Below are 18,144 nucleotides of genomic sequence, written 5' to 3' on the forward strand. Positions count from 1 at the left end.
GAGCCGAGCTGAGTGGTGTCGCATATATATCACCAGAAATGTGACTTATGTTACCGGAAAACTACATTTAGCTACTGATTTTTCCCCTCATTGATTCAGCTGCAGTGCCTCCCTGCTGCTAGATTACTGAGCACTGCTGATAAAAATGTCCCACAATCATTCATAATAGCGCTATTGGGGGAAACCGAAAACATTTTCAAATGATCGTAACCAAACTGTGTCTCAAATCTGTTGTAGGTCACGTCTCGCTGGACGTTCCGCTGTCCCGGCTGCCCTCAGGCCCTCTCGCATGACGACTCACACTTCCACGAGCGCCACAAGTGCATCAACTTCTTCGTCAAGGTCTACGGCTACATGCCGCTGCTGTACACGCAGTTCCGCGTGGACTCGGTGCTTTTTAAGACTCGTCTGCCCCACGACAAGACCAAGTGCTTCAAGTTCATCTAGCATCGGGGGGGGGGGGCGAGTGGCGCAAGCAAAGAGCCCAGGAGCGCAGTGGAATTGACGGAGTGGGAAGTATTTAACGAGAGCAGGAGTTGATTGACAGATGCGCTGGAGGGAAATTTTGCCTCGAGAGGTTACCTGTGTGGGAAGAGACGATTTTAAAACTCCACATCTCTACTGAAAATTTGAAGAGTGGAAGCTCCACTGCCAACAAAACAAAGCTTCTTTTTTTTTTCTCCCAGCGGACGTCAACTCCTCCCGATTCATGTTCTTCAGTCACGCTCCATCATTAACCACTACAGATGTCATCGGCACCTCTGAACCTGGCCTGCAGAGGGAGCAACGGCGGTTGTACACAGTGTACAGAAAACTCTTTCAGGACAAACTCTGATAAAAGAGCCTGATTACAGAGTGACCACTGACCGCGCTCGGCTCAGCAGCAGCAGCAGCAGCAGCAGCAGCAGCAGCAGCAGTCTGTTGTCGACGGGTTTCAGCACGGAGAACAAACAGTGACGGTGGCTCACAGCCGCCGCTGCGCTCTTTTCCTGTTTTATTACAGTTACAAACTGTACTCCTTGTACATGTACACGAGAGAAGCACTGATTGTCAGAAGTATTTTATTGGAAACAAACTCTTTTTCTTTTCTTTGTTTTGTTTTTTTAAATAATGCTGTTTAAATGTGTAAATCTCTTTATGTTTTTCCAGGTCCTCTGCCCGTGGTGGGGTGAGACACAGATTTAGTGTGAAACAGGGGAATCACGTCGGCCCGATCCATGTCCAGTCGTGTGTCCGCTGTCACCATAATGCCTCAAACGTGTCATGAAAACCAGCCGCCACTTTAGTCATTTTTGTTCCGCCTCCGCCCTTCGCTGTATGCTTGCTGTACGGTGTTAACTTATGTCTGAAAAAAAATGGAATTCTTACAGTTTCCCTCGCAACATAGTCAGGAGTCACAGTTGCCAAAAAAATAGCTTTTTCTGATTCTGATTGACAGTAGGAACATGTTTAAAAAAAGAAAGTGAAAGAAAATGTTTATTTGCATTCTGGCAGTCTTAAATTTAGTTTCAACCTCATATTTAACCATTTTTTTGTTTGTTTTTGAAATACAAACAGGAAAGAATGTATAAAAATGATTATTGAATCAATAAATGTTAAGTATTTGAGCTTTACTGGCAGGTGTAGGTGGATTTGTGTTGCTGCTGGTGAATCTATGTTCAGTAAAGCTGAGCTAGGGAGGGCAGCCCACGGCCAAGTGGAAAAGGAACTTGTCTTGTAACCGGAGGGTTGCCAGTTTGAGTCCCCAAGACTGATAAAGGACTCATTTTATTCACCAACTAAAAGCCTCTTGTTTAAACTCTCCACCAGAAAACAAATAAGTCTTTCTTTTTGTAATAACATGACTGGATACACGTTCCCCCCCTGCTTTTGTCTGTTCCGTCTGTATAGAGCTCGCTTTTCCCAGCTCGGGCAGAAATGTCACTTTAGCATCGACCATGTTGGTTTCACTTTGTTTGTTTTTTTTGATGAATGTTAACTTTGCCAAATCGGTACGATACATCTGCTGTCGTCCAGCGAACTCCGCAGAGTGCACAAAGTAACACAGTCTGGAAGCCCCTCACATACACTCTCTGCATGGTACTCGACTCTTTTTATTCGACCACGTCAAACTTTAAATGAAAAAAATCAAGAAAAAAAAAAATCCTGTAGCAGATCCAATTTAAAGATATATTAGATTAGTATCTTCTTTCCCAAATGTTTTGTTTTTTTTCCGAAAACTTCCATAGGTTCATGTTTCCTGTATATTTATTAAATATATTATGATTTTTTTTTTTTTTTTTTAAAGTGACTGACTCATGCAATAAAAGGACAAAACATCAGCTTAACTGATTTTGTTTTTTTTTTTTTTTTTTAAAGGAGAACTAGCTCATGCCACTGACGTGAGAGCAAACTTTATGTTAAACTGTGGTCACTGAGTCTATAAGTAGAAATGTCATAAAGTGAGCTGCTGAAAGCCAGTGGACACTAGTTAATGTGTCTTTTTTTTTTTTTTTTTTTACCTGTTCCTGCTGCTGCTGCGACACACTGACCCTCCTGGTGAAATGCAAACACATTCAAATGGAAATATTCTCTGTAAAGAGATTAAACACGGAGCCAGTTTCCTAATGACCGCGGTTCAAGTTGGCAACGCGGCTAAAACAAATCCAAATTTACATTTTATGTCGTGGAAAAAACAACTTGCCCCCCCCCCCCCACTGCTACCATTCAGCAGGTTTTTTATTGCCTCATAATAACCTGGCCGACGCTAAACCTGTCCCCGGGGAGCAATTTGGGTCAGCTGGTGTTTTGGAAGTTAAAAAACTCCCTCTCGTCCCCTCTCCGATCTGTGGCACAGCTGGTTTGGTGTGGCCTAAAGCAGGGAGCGTTTCTCTGGAAGGCCTCGGTCAAGTCAGTCTGTGATGATGTGTAAAGAATGGAGCGGTGGAACTATGGTGATCCTGGGTCTGCGGACAGCGCTGCAGATAACTTGACAACAGCGTCAAACTAATAATAATTAAAAAAAAAAAAAAAAACTCACAACATGGTTAAAAACATTATCCTTATGTTTCCTTTCCCTGATTTGGTATCGTATTAAAATTACAAAAATTAAGTACGAGTGTTGACGTTCGCAATAATACGTTACTCCAGTGTGTAGGAAATGGTGACACCTACTGGTGGGACTGCACATAGCAGCAAACCCCGAACTACAAACGTGAAACACAAGCTCTTGCTGGTTTATCTGCAGAAATGAGACTAAGGCATTGTCTGAAGTACATAATAAAGGGCTCAATTTAACACTACAAAAAATTATACATAATGTTAGCTACAGACTTTTTCCACAGGAAGCAGATTTATTCTTTAATTTACTCTCTCATCGTCCTCCTCCCTTATACTTCTCACACTGGTATAGTGAAATTAGATTAAGATGGAGTGATCGATAATTGTTATTCGTTTCATTTTCTACACACTCTGGGCATAATTCCTCACCTGCAGTATTTCTGATTTTCTTCCAAGTACCACAGTTTGAGAACCATGGCATTAGGAGATGTTTAAATGTGCTTGGAAGTGCTGCTTATTGCGTTTAACGTGCATAATCTACGACATGAATACGCTTTGGCTCAGTCAGTGCTGACCCACATACAGTACAGTAGAGAAATGAGCATCTACATCGCTGCTGTAGAGATAAATGACCCAACTCCGTGCCTTTTTTATTTAGTCGGCAATAATTCACCGTTGGATGCGCACAGTATTTTCTTTAAAAGATAAGAAAGCCACCGCTCTACTCATATCTTACCGTTAAATATGAAGCTCAGCCTGAGCCAAGACGGCCCGGTTCTGTCCGGAGTGAATAAAACCTGCCTCCCAGCACCCTTTTAAATCTCATCACGTCTCATTTATCTAACGGGAGAAAAGAAAAAAAGACGTAAACATTCCCTCTTGTATGTTGACGAGGAGATCATGAGCAGAACTACGTCTTTGTTGTGTGTTTATGTGACTGTTCAGTAATGCAGGAAACGAAGGAAAAGCACTTCGGTGGCTGTTTCTCCCTCCCGTGTTTTATCTGCAAACATTTATTTATGTGGCAGGAATGCGACACATCTGGTTTCATGAAACCCAGTCAAACAATCATATAATGATTAAAGCTGCAGAGAGAGAGAAAAAGAAGAAGAGCTGAAGACTGTTACAGAACCTGGAAGCAGAGGTGAAGAGTTTAAATCTGACATCACAGGGTCGAGGAGGAGGAGAACAGAGGAGAGAGGGTTTCACTGAGGTGTGGTGGTGCAGTCTTCAGCATTCTTGTTTTTTTGGGGGCCTTTTCTGACGCATGGCTTTTTTTCTTTTTTTTTTTTTACGATCACACCTCAACACTGGCTTTGTTCCAGATGAAGGTCAGATTTCTCACAATTACATTGTCCATTCACTCCATTGTTTTTTTCTATAATTGAATTTGTTGCCACCCCTTACTCACTCCACAGCGACCGCGCTCGTCTGTCGGGTTTATTGGACTGCACGGGCGTTTGCATATTCCCCCTCAGCAGGAAGCACCGTGTTTCTACATGAATGAACATGGCTGAGTTGTCAGGAGGCTGAGCAGGGAAACGGGGCTCAGTCTGTACCGAGCTGCTCTTTGATACCAATGGCATGCGGCGCTGTGTCCAATTCTGTTGGACTCAGCAACAACAGCAGTCAGTACGAGACTCAGAGGACACACAGAGAGAGAGAGAGTGATTCAGTCGTGTGGTTTAAAGTGGCGTCAGATGCATAGAGTTACACAAGACCACGATACAAGAGAGGGAGGGAGAAGAAAAGAAGAAAAGAAAATCTGCCTTTGTGCAAAACACAAAGAGGAGAAACTGGTAATCCAAAAAAAAAAAAAAAAAAGATAAAACGAATGGATTCATGTGCGTGTAAACAAACCGTACAAAGCACGGCTCGGGAGCATAGTTGCAGCATGTAGTAGGCTTTTTTCTTTTTTTTTTTTGGAGTTAACAGTCTTCTTGTTGCATTCTCTTCTGTCAATGGCTGTGACTGATAAAGACATGTCTGGTATGCTGGTGGCAGCTGAAGTCCAGGGAAGCCCAGGAGATAATGGAGGAGGAGCCGGTTGGTCCCTGTGTAGGAAGCTCTTTGGTCCAGGTTTTCAGAGAGAGAGAGAGAGAGAGAGAATGTTTTGGAAGTCGTCTCCCGACATTGTCCTGTAAACGGTTAAAAGTGTTACCATGCAGATTCCACAGACGTTCCTGTTCCTTCTGTTCTTGATTCAGTTGGGTTAGGACAGTGTCTCGCTTTGTCTCGCTGTGTCTCTGTCCGTACAGAGGCTGGAGTTTTTTCCCCCACAAGCAAATAAAGTGCGTCTCGGGGAGAGAAGTGTGGTCGTGCCGTTCTTTCACACCTCACACAAGAAAATTCTCCCCGCTTCTGCCTAAAACTGTGCGACTCGCTCGGTGGTGTGGTGGGGCGGGGGGACTCGCCGCCTTTCGCCCTATGTGTCGCTGAGTGTGTGCCAGTGACAGACCTGCTGACCGTCCGCGTCTTTCATCTCTGTCCAGTGGGCCTGCTGCTCCTCGCCGGTGCTGTTGAGGCCCAGTGACACCCAGCCCAGCCTCTCCCTGGGCCTCATGCTGCTCCGGCGGCAGAACACGGACACCACCAGCGACACCTCGGACAGCTGGAAGAGCGCCACCTGGAACACGAACGTCTCCTTGTACGTGGGGTTGGGCTGCCCGCGGCACACGCCCGTCTTGCACTTGGACATCTCCTTCCCCTTGGAGTCCAGCATGGTCAGCTTCACGTAGGTGTCTGAAAAGGAGAGCGTGGGGAGGGAGAGTGGTGAGAGAGTGCCATCAAGTGGTGGGACTTGGGTACTGTGAGGAATGGGAGCAGAGTCGTCGTCATGTTATTCCTTGCGCTCGAATTAAAGACTGATTTTAAACTCGAGGCCGAATTTCCTCACTCCTCACAGATTTCACGACTTCTAAAGCCGATCAAGTCTGTGGATGTTCTCTGCCTCTCGCTCAATGTCAGCTGAGATTGGCTCTACATTCCACTGCTGTCACTCACAGCGTGTGAAGGTAATGCTGCAGGTGTGCGACTCGAGGTCAGAACAGTAATTAAGCTTACAGTAACCGCACAACTATCTGGGATTCTATTAAGTTAAGGATGCACGATATTGGACTTTGACTTTGACATGAATACAGGAAAATGTGTGAGGTTTAAAGTAAAATACACTGTAAAGATAACTAGGGCTGCAACTTATGGGGATTTTCATAATCGATGAATCTGTTGAGTCATTTTTGGGGTTTTTGGTCCATAAAATGTCAGAAAATGTTCCATTTGTTTTTACCTAACCTCTAAATGATGATGTCTGCAAATATCTTGTCTAGATTTGCAAAGAAAGCAGCAAATATACACATTAATGTTTGTTTTAATAAGTAAAAAAACACTCAAACTGATTACTCGATTATGAAAATAGTTGGTAATTAATTTACTCATCCATTAGTTGTTGCCGATAAAGATGTCTCCAATATTTTAACATATAAGTTCTAATTGTAGACTCACCTCTCATGATATAAAGCTGTCCCCCGACAAAGTGTTTAACACAACAAAACAGACCATCTGTGACACACACACACACACACAGACACACACACCACAACACACAAGGTTGGAAAGAAGAGAGATAATAGTCAGCATGAATGGAATAGAGATCAGATTCACACCAGAAGGTTAACTTTCATAGAAAGATGCTGATCGGCAGCAATTGCCTCATCATGGCGGTGATTTCCTGTTGCCGGGCAAACATTTAAATGTATCTTTGCATCGTTGGATGCTGCCGAGAGAGTCTCTCATCCATCTGCTCCGCCAAAGCAATTGCCTCGGTGCCTCATTCAGCCATGAAAGTTAGGCAGATAATGGAGGGGAAAATTACCCAGCAGGAAATTTACCTTTTTTCCATTTAAAAGCCAAAGGGCTTTTGACACTTACTGACGGGTTTGTCGGACGCCGTGGTTTTGAAGTGGCTGCCCTGGATGACCTCGGCGGAGAGCCGTCCCGTGGTGGAGTTGTAGATGAGGCCCAGGAGGATCTCGGGGAGGGTGGAGTCCTCTGTGAAGCGGTAGGACAGAGCCCCCGCGCTGCGAGACACGCTCACCACAGAGCCACAACCCTGCCAGACCACAGTCAAAACAGAAGAAGATTAACAATTTGTTTTTGCTAGGGGGTTTAGACGTTCTATAACATTTTTAGAGGCCTAAAATATTATTTTTTCAGCTTTACGGAACCAAAAATGGTGAGATCTCGTGTCACACGTCAACCTCTACTCACAGTGAGTTCAGAGCTGGGCTCCAGGGTGACGGGGAGAGCCATCTTCCCCTGCAGGTTGAGCTTCGTCAGGTAGAAAACCTTCTCGCCGAGCACCTTCTCCTTCTTCATCCGCCTGACGCTGTACAGGCGGAAACGGACGGCGTAGTCGCCCAGAGCCTCCTGCTCCACCCTGGAGAACTTGAACGTCTCCGTGAAGACGGGACACGGCCCCTTCTGGACACCAGTCTTGGCCCGCTGTTTCTTGGTCGGCAGCAGGACCAGGTGCACCTGCCACGAGATGTTCCCCGTCTGTTTGAGGGCGGGGATGTCTGTCGCCGCGGTGACCGTGACGGCCAAATACTGCTCGCCCGAGTCGTACTCGAAGGCGACGTCCAGCGTTCCGTATTTGGCCAGAGGCTCTGGCTCGTAGGCAGTGGGCAGCTGATGGCCCGATCCATCCTGGAAGAAAGAGAGGAAGAGAAGGAGTTAAAAAAAAAAGAGAAATATCTTAGACACGCGTAAAAAAAGTGACTGTGACGTCACCTCTGGTCCCAGAACGGCAGTGCTGTCGCTGGGTATGTCCTCCTCGCAGCCTTTGTTGAGGTAGCTCTCCGAGTCCTGCTCCACGCTGGCCTCACTGGAGCAGTGCGAGCTGTCGCGGCGCTGCGGGGGCGAACCCCTCTGAACGCCTCGCTCCGAGCGCGACCGAGAGGACGCGGTGGTGGCGGCGGCAGCGGCCGTGCACTTGTCCTGGTACGGCGGAGGCTGGAGCTCATTGAGAGAGGGATCTTTCTTGATCCTCTGGATGCTGTTTACTGCTTTCGTGACACAGAGGGAGTAACGTGATATGGGAGGAGTGACACTCGAGACACATGCAGTCTGCCACAGACTCAGGTTGACCTCTTAAACTGTGAAGAAACCACACAGGTAGATCATCTTTACTAACTAACTAGGTTTCCCACGTTTTGTACATCGCTCCATGTATCAGGGCGTCTCAGCAGGTTGTGAAAGTCTGAGAATTTTCAAATGCAGACTTTTTCAAAGTCTGGAACTTTGTGTATAAAAGTCTTGAGAAACCCTGGAGTTTGCACACATGCACAAAAGCATTTTCAAATACATAATGTATGAAGAAAAGCCAGCTAGTGGCCATTTATGGAATGGAAAATTCAAACAAAGCTCATGTTACGTGAGCTTTGAGGAGGTAAATCACATCATTGTTGAACAGGCGTCTGAAGCTACGAGGTTCAAAGGTTTTTGTGGCTTTTAATGATAAGATAAAGAGAAGTTGTGTTCAGGATGAGAAGAGATTTTCTCTTGGTGCTATGTATGCACTTGGGTGAAGCTGATTTTCCAAATGTTTTTGTCAGTAAAACATAATTAACTGTGAATTCTGCATTCACTCATGCTTTTATTTGTAAGCATTATTCTATTAATTGATCATTAATTGATTACTAAATGAATCGGAAACTATTGATTTTGATAGACTATTCAAAAAATATTATATATATGCATATATATGTACATGTATATATATGTATGTATGTACATATATATGTACATACATACATATATGTATGTATATATATATTTATGTATACATATATGTACATATATGTATGTACATACATGTATGTATATATATATTTATGTATACATATATGTACATATATGTATGTATGTACATATACATACATATGTATGTATGTATATTTATGTATACATATATGTACATATATGTATGTATATATGTATACATAAATATATGTACATATATGTATGTATGTACATATACATACATACATACATACATATATGTGTATGTATGTATATTTATGTATACATATATGTACATATATATGTATGTATATATGTACATATATGTATGTATATATGTATACATATATGTACATATATATGTATGTACATATACATACATATATATGTATGTATGTATATTTATGTATACATATATGTACATATATGTATGTATATATGTATACATAAATATATGTACATATATGTATGTATGTATGTATGTACATATACATACATACATACATACATACATATATGTGTATGTATGTATATTTATGTATACATATATGTACATATATATGTATGTATATATGTACATATATGTATGTATATATGTATACATATATAAATACATATATTTTCTGGTTTCTTTGCTCCACATAACAAAGACATCATTGAAACTGGACATTTGAGAACATCATAATTTCCAGATTTAGTAAACTCTGATCAAAGTTTTCTTTAAAGATTTTCTGACATTTTACAGAAGTCTAAAATAATTGACAGATGAATCGATAATGGAAACAATTTGCACTGAATTTCCCTTTCTACTCTGTACTGTACGTCAGTTTCCTCTGTCAAAATTCCACCACTCATAGTAAAGGTTTTTTTTTGAACGTATGAATAGAGTAGAGGTTGATGTCCTCACCCCGCTCACTGGAGGCCTCGCTGCTGTATCCTCCGTGCTCGGTGGACTGTTTGCGCTCGCTGCTCCACACAGAGCTCTTCTGTGCCGCCGCATCATGGCCTCGGTCCTCTTCGCTGTCTGATAAAACCCCGTCTGCACAGAACACATGGGACACTCTGGTTGACACAGTATTTTTTATCTGATAAAAACATAATGTGTGAGAAAAAGCAAGGAGCTCAAGAGACGAAGATGCAGATCATGACACTTTCACACTTTAACGCTCTGGAAAGGCGAGTTTTAGGGAAAAGATTTCACTTATAAAACAAGAGAAGAAGAAGAAGTGTTGAAAAGGGGAGCAGCACACCCTCTAACCTTGGCTGCCTTTCTTCTTCTTCTTCTTGCTCTTCTTGCTTTTCTCCTTCTTTTTCTCCACATCTTTCCCTGACTTTTTTGTACTCTCTTTTGCGTCCTTTGCCTTCTTCTTGCTTGACTTTTTCTTTTTTGCCGTCGATGAAGGTACGGGAAGCTCCACCTCCTCCGCCTCCTCCTCATCGTCCCCCTCTCTTGCACCACTGTTCTCCAGCTCTTCCTCCTCTCCTCCCTCGTCTTTAGTTTTATTCTGTTTTGACGAGCTGCTTTCATGCTCAGGACCCGGTGAAGGAGGAGGAGGTTTATCACAGTCATCACTTCTTTGCTGAACAGTCGTTTGGTCTTCGCTCTGGTCCGGTTTCTCCTCAGCGTCTTCCTCTCCCTCTTGAGCTTCCTCTCTCATTCTCTGAGACATGGCCTCTTTCTCCAGCTGCTTCTTCCTCCGTTCTTGTCTCCTCTGCTCTCTCTTCTCCTGTAGCTCCCTCTCCTCCTCCTTCTTCTTCTCCTCTTCTTCTAACTCAGCCTCAGTCTTTTTAACTCGCCAGCACCCGTTCCTCCACTCCCACTCCAGCTGGCCGGCTCCGGCAGACTCGGCCTCTGCTGAATCACTGGCTTGGTTGTTGGTGTTGCCTGTTTCAGAGTCTCTGGACATTTGCCACAGGCCTTTGTTGCCGCTCTTTCCCTCCGGTGATGTCTGAGCAGCCCCCTGCCCGCTGCCGCTGCCGTTCTCCCCGTCGTCCACCTTGTTGATGATGGTGGTGACCTGGTCGCTGACGGCGTAAGTGGCGTCGCTGACGGCGTTGGCCAAGTCGTCCACGCGACTGGTGACCGAGTCCAAGATAGAGGAAATGTCAACAGATGGGAGGTTCTGCTGGAAGCTCTTGAAGAAGGCCATCTCTCAGCCGGGGAGCTCGTCACCACGCTGCTGACCACTAGATTAGCTCATTCGAGGCCCTGACACGGACATGTGGTTGTTAGCAGCAACACAAACACGGCTGTGGTGAAGATTAGAAAGACATGTTTCATGCAAATGTGTATTTTAAAGCTGATCGTCCTCTTGTCATGTGACAACTCATGTTCCTATTTGATTTCAGATATCAACAGTTACACTGTTATGTTTACAGATAATAATGATGACACTCAAGATTGCAGCTTATCTGTTTAATTTTAGTGTTAAACAATAAAGTAACAGGGTTTATAAAAGCGTTGTATGCTTATGAGACAGAGAGGAAATAGCATAGTTAGTATAGCTAGTATTAGTACTGTATCCTTGGTTTATTATAGTTTTTGTTAATATGGGTATGTAGGTATGTCATTTCCTGTACTTTAAGTACAAGTAGTAAATGATTCTCATTTATTCTGTCGTAACTTATTTTATGTCACTCTAATTTAAAGCACTTTGAAACATCTCTGTGTTTGTTTCTGGTCAGGATTCATACATATATATACACATATATATGTATATATGTATATGTATATATATATACATACATATGATATATATATATATATATATATATATACATATGATATATTTTTACCCTTTCTTTCCTTTTTCTGCATCCATATATTTGTAATCTATCAATTATATCATATTTTTATTACATTTTAATGCTGTAAAATAACCTATGTGTTTAGGCACACTGTGACTGTCCAGCTGCAAATATAGTTTGTTTACTTTGGCTTGAATTGCGATGGGTATTTGGGGATTTAGAGACAGAAGGAAGGACTAAGAAGTGACTGTAAAAACATAACTTTACAATCCTGATGTGCATGTACATGTAGCCACTGTGTGTGTGTGTGTGTGTGTGTGTCAGGTACCTGGCTGTGTGTTCTTATAACCACTGAGGTGTGACAGATCGTCAGGACTCCCCGCTGACAGCTTGTTGCTGAGGTAAAGAAAAAACAGAGCCATCAACGCCATGAAGGCTGTAATGGAAGACAGGACACCCAGAAGCTCAGGAGAGACTGAGGAGGAGAAGAACAGAAATAAAGGAGAGGGAGGAGACAGACAGACAGAAATTAGACCACAGACATAAAAACAGAAAAGATTATGGAGGAATATAGCTGTGAAGTAAAATATCCCTCGAGACTACAAACAAAACAAATCCCCTTTGATACCAATAATACTTTGGTTTGATGATAGAATCAAACTCTCTAAATGCTGCTTTGTCAGAGCAGCATTATTTGCTTTTTTTTTTTTCCACACCAAAGACTAACCCAGTTGTGATCTACAGCGCTGTATGTAGGCCAACCGTTCTCCATGTAGCAACTCAGCCCCGCGCTGCGGATCTGTGCTATTTTTATGGCAGCCTCAAAGGGACTCCATCAAACCACGACCTAGTAAAACCTGCACTGGGCCTGCACTTAATGAGCTACACACACCACTGAGGCGGCAATTAACAATTACTGTCGATATCGGTTAATCTCGTGAACCAATAAATGTTCAGTTTACTCTCCTAGAGAAGCAAAGAAACCAGATAATATTCACAATATTTAAAAAGCTGGACCTTTCAAACACCACAATCACAACTGAATTCGGTTTTATGTTCTATTTTCTACGTAAATGTAAACAAAACATGCCGGAAACAATCCACATCTTTATTTAGGGCTGTGCAATTAATCGAAACTTGTGTTTCAATTATGATTACGACCCCTAAACGATTACAAAAACAAAGTAATCGAAACAAAACGATTAATAAAAAAACGGGGGCTTTTACTCTGAAAATAACGTTTTTAATGTTGTAAAGGTGTCTGATTAAAAAATAGAACACACACATTCTGTGGAATCCCTGGGTTAGATATTAATATTAAAGATATTAGATAGTTACTGCAGGGTAAATTGAAAAGTTTCATTCAAAATTTCATGTTCAAAGCCATTTCCATAATAAATTCCATTTGTTTCAAGTTGAAGTCAATGAAATAACCGTGATTTAAATTTTGACGCAAATCATCGTGATTATTATTTCTTCCATAATCGAGCAGCCCTATCTTTATATTTTCATCCTTGTGTTACAATATAGCGTAGTTTAAGTGTTAATGGTGTAATGTGGTTACGTGCCATCATTTGTTTTAAATCTGTTACACAGATGATATAGAATTAAAGCTGGTCTAATACACACTACAGTGTAACGGCAGAAGAAGAGAGAAGGAGAGTTGGTCGAAAATGAAGAATGAGCAGCACTTTCTAAAGATCAAACGCCTCCGTGGAAAAGGGCAGAGCAGGTTTTATAGTAAAGCATACACTGACCGCAGGCAAGGTTTAACAATATGCAAGGTCGGAATTCTCAGCACAATTATGAGGCACATAATGCAGATACAATACGGTTATTGTTCCCAATATTCAGCAGTGAATACCTTAGTTTTCAGTTAGCAATCATACCACTGTTGTTGTGTTTCTTTTGTCATAAAAAAACTGTCTTCAGCTTCTTTTCTCTTAAACTGAATATTTGTAATATGGATAAAATAAGGTGTTTTTTCCGTAGATTCCTCAATGAGTATATTCTTAGGGACAAGCTCAACCTGAAAAGACCATGATCCACTGATAAAACTTTCAACTTTATCATTCATTTCGTGTTCCTCAAAATTGAGGATTTTCTTATTCTCTTTGTCTTATGTCACGGTAAATTGATCACTTGATCACAAAAAGAAATTTTGAAGACATCACTTCGAGTTTAGAAAATTGTACAGGCATTTTATGGACCAAATAAGATATTAATTAAAGAGAATAATTAATTTACTACTTAATAATAACGTTAATTATTCGCTTCTGTTCTTTGAAAAACCAATAAAATAACAATATTGGGACATTTAGGGTCAATATGAACCTGACTGACCACATGTTGCATGTGTTTGGTAACAAATCCTCTTGTCACTGATTAAACAGTGTAAAAACTATATTTGACAAATGACAGAGGGAGAGAGGAATAATACAGACATAATCTGTCAAACCTCCTCCCGACTACAAACTGAAATTATTATGGACAGACTTGTTTCACCATGGCAACAAGCAGAGAGAGAGAGAGAGAGAGACTGTACTGCAGCCTGTCAAACAGCACTGGCTGCAGCAGACAGCCAAAACGATCAAAGCTTTAGCCCTAAAAAAAAATGACAGGAGGAGGAGGAGGAGGAGAGATGATGAGGGAGAGTGATGTGGTGACACAGTCTTACCTCGTCTAAACGAATATCCTATTTTAACACACCAGAAAAAGCACTACCGCTTATTTCTGCCACTGTAAAAGACCTCAGAAGAGGGGGAAAAAAAATGCTCAAAATTAATCCGACGTGGAATAAATCCCTTACATCCAGCTCTTGCCGGGCTTACTCGTCAACTCTTACAGACAGAATGACCTCTGCGCCGCTGCAGCCCCGAGGTACGAAAAAGTGACCGACGTTTGTCCCTGCGCCCCCCGGGGTTGTGATGACACTCCATTCACAGCGCTGCTCTGTAAATGTAAACGACGGCTGAATAATTGAAGACACCTGAGGTAACCTGATCCCTGCTTCAACATAGACTGGAAAGTGGCGTGGTAGAAAGAAAGATCACCCTGCTATCGGTTACTTTTAACAGTAAAGTTTACCAGCAAAAGCAGATGAAAGCTTTCTTCCTTTCTTTCCTCTCCCACTCTCTCCAGTCATCATCATCACCGAGTGTATGAACTGAGACTGAACTCTTAAAGTCTTAAAAATGAGCTTCTGGATTCAATCTGCTTTTTTTTTTCCTCCCCACCATTAAAGACTCCAGTAGCATTAAAAACAAAGGGGAAAAAAAAAAATGCAACCGACTGAAGCGTGAAATGTGAAAACAGAAAATGAATAATGATCTCACAGAAACATGAGCACCTTCCAGTTCATTGTTTGCTTCCAATGAACACGAGGGAAACAAACGTGACACAGATGGAAGGAAATGACATAAAAGACGCCGATTATGACCGTTTACCTTCATTCGCGTGTTCACGTATGAGCCGAAATAACCACAATGAACAGTCTTAAACCAGCTGAATAATTAACTCGGCTGTTGTTTATACGGCACGCTTGTTTAAGAAGTAGGTAGGCAATCTGGGAATGTTGCTTACACATGGACCTCTGATACGAAAAACAAAACCTCCCCGCTAAATAAATCATGAACACACAGCTGCTGTCTTTTGCTGAAGTGAACTAAAACTTGATAGGCCATGTATAATTCACACACACACACACACACACACACACACACACGTTATGCTTTCAGGAATCTATATAGAGAAACTCTGTATATGCAGAAAAACTTCAGAGGGAATTCCCAAGAAAGTGGGAGGTTAAGAGCTCGGGTTAAATGTCTGGATGTCGCCAAAAATATAAAAAAATGAGTGGAAAAATTGAATATGCACTTACAAATTCCAATACATATGAGTGAAAGAATAACGTGTAACACAGCCTTACCTCGTCTGGCACAGATAAGCTCATGGACACCACAGTTTCTGCCCCCTCCTGGTGGGAAGAGAGAGGTGAAGAGTTGGCAGTCAGAGGTGAATGTATGATTTCATGGACTGTAGGAACATATGCTCAGGCCTCGGGTTAAAGGAGCAGGCAGATGGTCATGATCATGTCAGCGAATGTAAAAATGATGAGCTGCAACCAAGAAAAAAAACAAAAACAATCATTCTGAATGTATTAAAGCTACTTTTTTTTTTTACAACATATCCTGTAGCAAGGAATGCAAGTTAAAAACATCTGTGTTAAAGAAATAGTTTGACATTTTTGACAATTAGATGAGAAAGATTAATATTATATCATATAATTATAATATCTTCATTTTTATGACCTCACACTGCCTACCTGCAGTACTCTCACAGCCCACCAGGGGTCTAGAGCCCACACTTTAGGAATCACAAATCACTGATTCAAGGAAAATAACTAACTTTGTATTGTATTTTTTTTCATTTATTCACTTCAATATTCACTATAATAGATTCAAAATGTAATAAGACATTAAATACCACATCAAAAAATTAAAGGGCCAGTGTGTGGGATTTACTGGCAAAGTTACATATTGCAACAACTGGGAACACCACAGAAATGATTACATAACAGAAGATATTATGATGCATATCATCATCATCCTCTTGTTTACATTTACATCAGACACTGGTTATAGTGAAATTAGATTCAGATGGAGCGAGTCATTGTTTATTTTTGGGGATATTGATTTCATTTTCTACGCACTGTGGTCAAAATTCCTCAACTCCACTCCAATCACATACTCTAGTGGCTCGTGTACCACTGGTGGTACACATACCACAGTTTGAGAACCATGTCGTTAGAGTATTGATATTGAATTATTGCTAATCCCTAAGAAAAATAAATACATTTTCTGAGTTGAAGGGCATAAGTCATGGACAGTTTGATTAAAGTGTTACAGTGTTACATAAAACATAAATTAAGGACATTGATCTACATTAATCTCCTTTAACGCTGCTCTCTCTCTCTCTCTCCCTCCCTCTCTCTCACTCTGATGTGTCATGATCCATCAACAAACGCATGGCTGCACGTGACACAATAGAAAAAAAGAAAGAAAGAACAGTGACGGGGTAAAGGCACGTGCCTGCCCATCAATGACCGCGTCCCCGTCTTTAGTCGCTGCCCGGTGTTCCGGTCACTTTCTAGCCCCGTAGAGACACTCTATCCACCAGTATATCGCCTATTGTGAGTTGTCAGTGTCCTGCACGTGAACCGTGATGATAACTTTGAGTATTGATAAGATAATTGACTCGTGACGATTAAAGAGTGTTAACAGCACGTTAAACGGCGTAATGACACACACGTCAAAATAGTCATTTTCATCAATCCATCCATTAAATGATATCAATCCGCGTAGTCATCTAGTTCTCAAACTGTGACAAAACAAAGTAGTAGTCACTGCTATTGCTGTTGTCTTTTTTAAATTAAAGCCTGTTTTTTTTAATTGGACTTTAAAAGTGTGTTTTTAATTATTTTTCAATTGTTTCTCGGACTAAAACAAAGAGCACCGGGACTTCACGGGGCCGGCAGACCACAGCATCCCTGCATCAGTGCAGGTGTCCGCCGCTCCGGCAGCAGCATCACCAGCCCCCGAGAAGCTAGTTAGCTGCTGCTGTCCCAGCTCCGGAGCACTGCGGTACTTACGGCGGCTCTCACAGACTAACTGGATTTAAACGTTTTATACACACATTCAGTGACGACAAAATGTCATTCACACACGGCGCTTATTCTGTCCCGGAGCAAAGTTTCACACGAGTCCCGCAGGACAACTCACACCGAGGAGTACTCACCGTCTATCGCCATGATGCTTCGTCTCGGACGGTACCAACCAACTGTTGGGGGCGGGGGTGGAGGGGTGATGGAGGGAGAGATTGTGTAACCGATACATATAATAACAAATGTATATATTATATTATATATATTATATTCATTTATGTATACTGCCAAGCCAGAAACCTGTAATTTTTTGCACTATTATTCAACAGTGGTTAGCACTCTTGTCTTTGCAGCAAGAAGACCGGGGTTCGAGACCCGGTCAGAACAATGACCTTTCTGCATTGAGTTTGCATGTGTGTGTGCGTTGGTTTTTTCTAGGTTCTAATATTTCCTTCCACAGTCCAAAAACATACAAATTTTGGGGAATTAGGCACGACACTCTGAATTGAGGGGTGAGATGTCACCCGGGATTGGCACCAGCAACCCTCACGTGGAGGATAAAGCATTAGAAGATGAATGAATGAACTGCTCAAAACAGCCACCCTTATGTTATGCTTAATATATGCGTGATAACCAAAATAATTATTCAATAATCCTGTGCCACCGTACTTTTTTAACTACTTTCCATCATGCAAGGTGTAAACTGTATATTTTTGTAGATATTTCAATAACATTTTTAATATTATCTCTTGTATTTTATTGCTATTCTATTCATATTGAGTATTGTTCTTTTACATTATTACCATGTATTGTTTATTGTTTATTCCACGTACCTGGTCGAGAAGGCAGAATAATTCATTCATTCATTCATCTTCTACAGTTTTTTCCTCCACATG

At 41.7% G+C, this 18,144-nt stretch overlaps 2 protein-coding genes across 6 annotated transcripts in view; one reads left to right on the plus strand and one right to left on the minus strand.

The window, feature by feature from the left end:
- The window catches only part of extl3 (exostosin-like glycosyltransferase 3), a 28,717-nt gene extending 27,104 nt beyond the window's left edge, over nucleotides 1-1,613 (plus strand). Inside the window, exon 6 of the mRNA XM_058613484.1 lies at nucleotides 238-1,613. Within this exon, the coding sequence (XP_058469467.1) occupies nucleotides 238-447 (210 nt within the window). The 3' untranslated portion in view covers nucleotides 448-1,613. The remainder of the gene's footprint in view (nucleotides 1-237) is intronic.
- A 764-nt stretch (nucleotides 1,614-2,377) lies between these two features.
- On the minus strand, nucleotides 2,378-17,414 carry syt14b (synaptotagmin XIVb). 5 transcript variants are annotated; one of them, XM_058613488.1, is made up of 10 exons: nucleotides 17,383-17,414; nucleotides 15,515-15,562; nucleotides 11,915-11,982; nucleotides 10,097-11,047; nucleotides 9,746-9,877; nucleotides 7,828-8,099; nucleotides 7,306-7,743; nucleotides 6,967-7,147; nucleotides 6,541-6,597; nucleotides 2,378-5,781 (listed from the first exon to the last, which is right to left on the minus strand). In XM_058613488.1, the coding sequence occupies exons 4-10, from the start codon at nucleotides 10,986-10,988 to the stop codon at nucleotides 5,465-5,467; spliced, it is 2,289 nt and encodes a 762-aa protein (XP_058469471.1). In that variant the 5' UTR covers nucleotides 10,989-11,047; nucleotides 11,915-11,982; nucleotides 15,515-15,562; nucleotides 17,383-17,414; the 3' UTR covers nucleotides 2,378-5,464. The 5 variants fall into 5 exon arrangements, with proteins under 5 accessions (XP_058469471.1, XP_058469472.1, XP_058469474.1 ...); XM_058613489.1 differs by having other exon boundaries at nucleotides 10,097-11,088; XM_058613491.1 differs by lacking the exon at nucleotides 10,097-11,047 and having other exon boundaries at nucleotides 11,915-12,061; nucleotides 17,383-17,411.
- Between the last annotated feature and the right edge of the window lie 730 nt (nucleotides 17,415-18,144).

This window comes from Solea solea, chromosome 17 (genome assembly GCF_958295425.1).
Source record: "Solea solea chromosome 17, fSolSol10.1, whole genome shotgun sequence".
Taxonomy (NCBI): Eukaryota; Metazoa; Chordata; class Actinopteri; order Pleuronectiformes; family Soleidae; genus Solea; species Solea solea.

Excerpts from the sequence above, each read along its gene's own strand:
- syt14b (XM_058613488.1), bottom strand. The coding sequence starts at position 10,988 with ATGGCCTTCTTCAAGAGCTTCCAGCAGAACCTCCCATCTGTTGACATT. Across the intron at positions 7,744-7,827 it reads CTGCCGTTCTGGGACCAGAG|GATGGATCGGGCCATCAGCT; the intron begins GTGACGTCACAG and ends TCTTTCTTCCAG. Across the intron at positions 6,598-6,966 it reads GGCGTCCGACAAACCCGTCA|ATGGTCTGTTTTGTTGTGTT; the intron begins GTAAGTGTCAAA and ends TGTGTGTCACAG.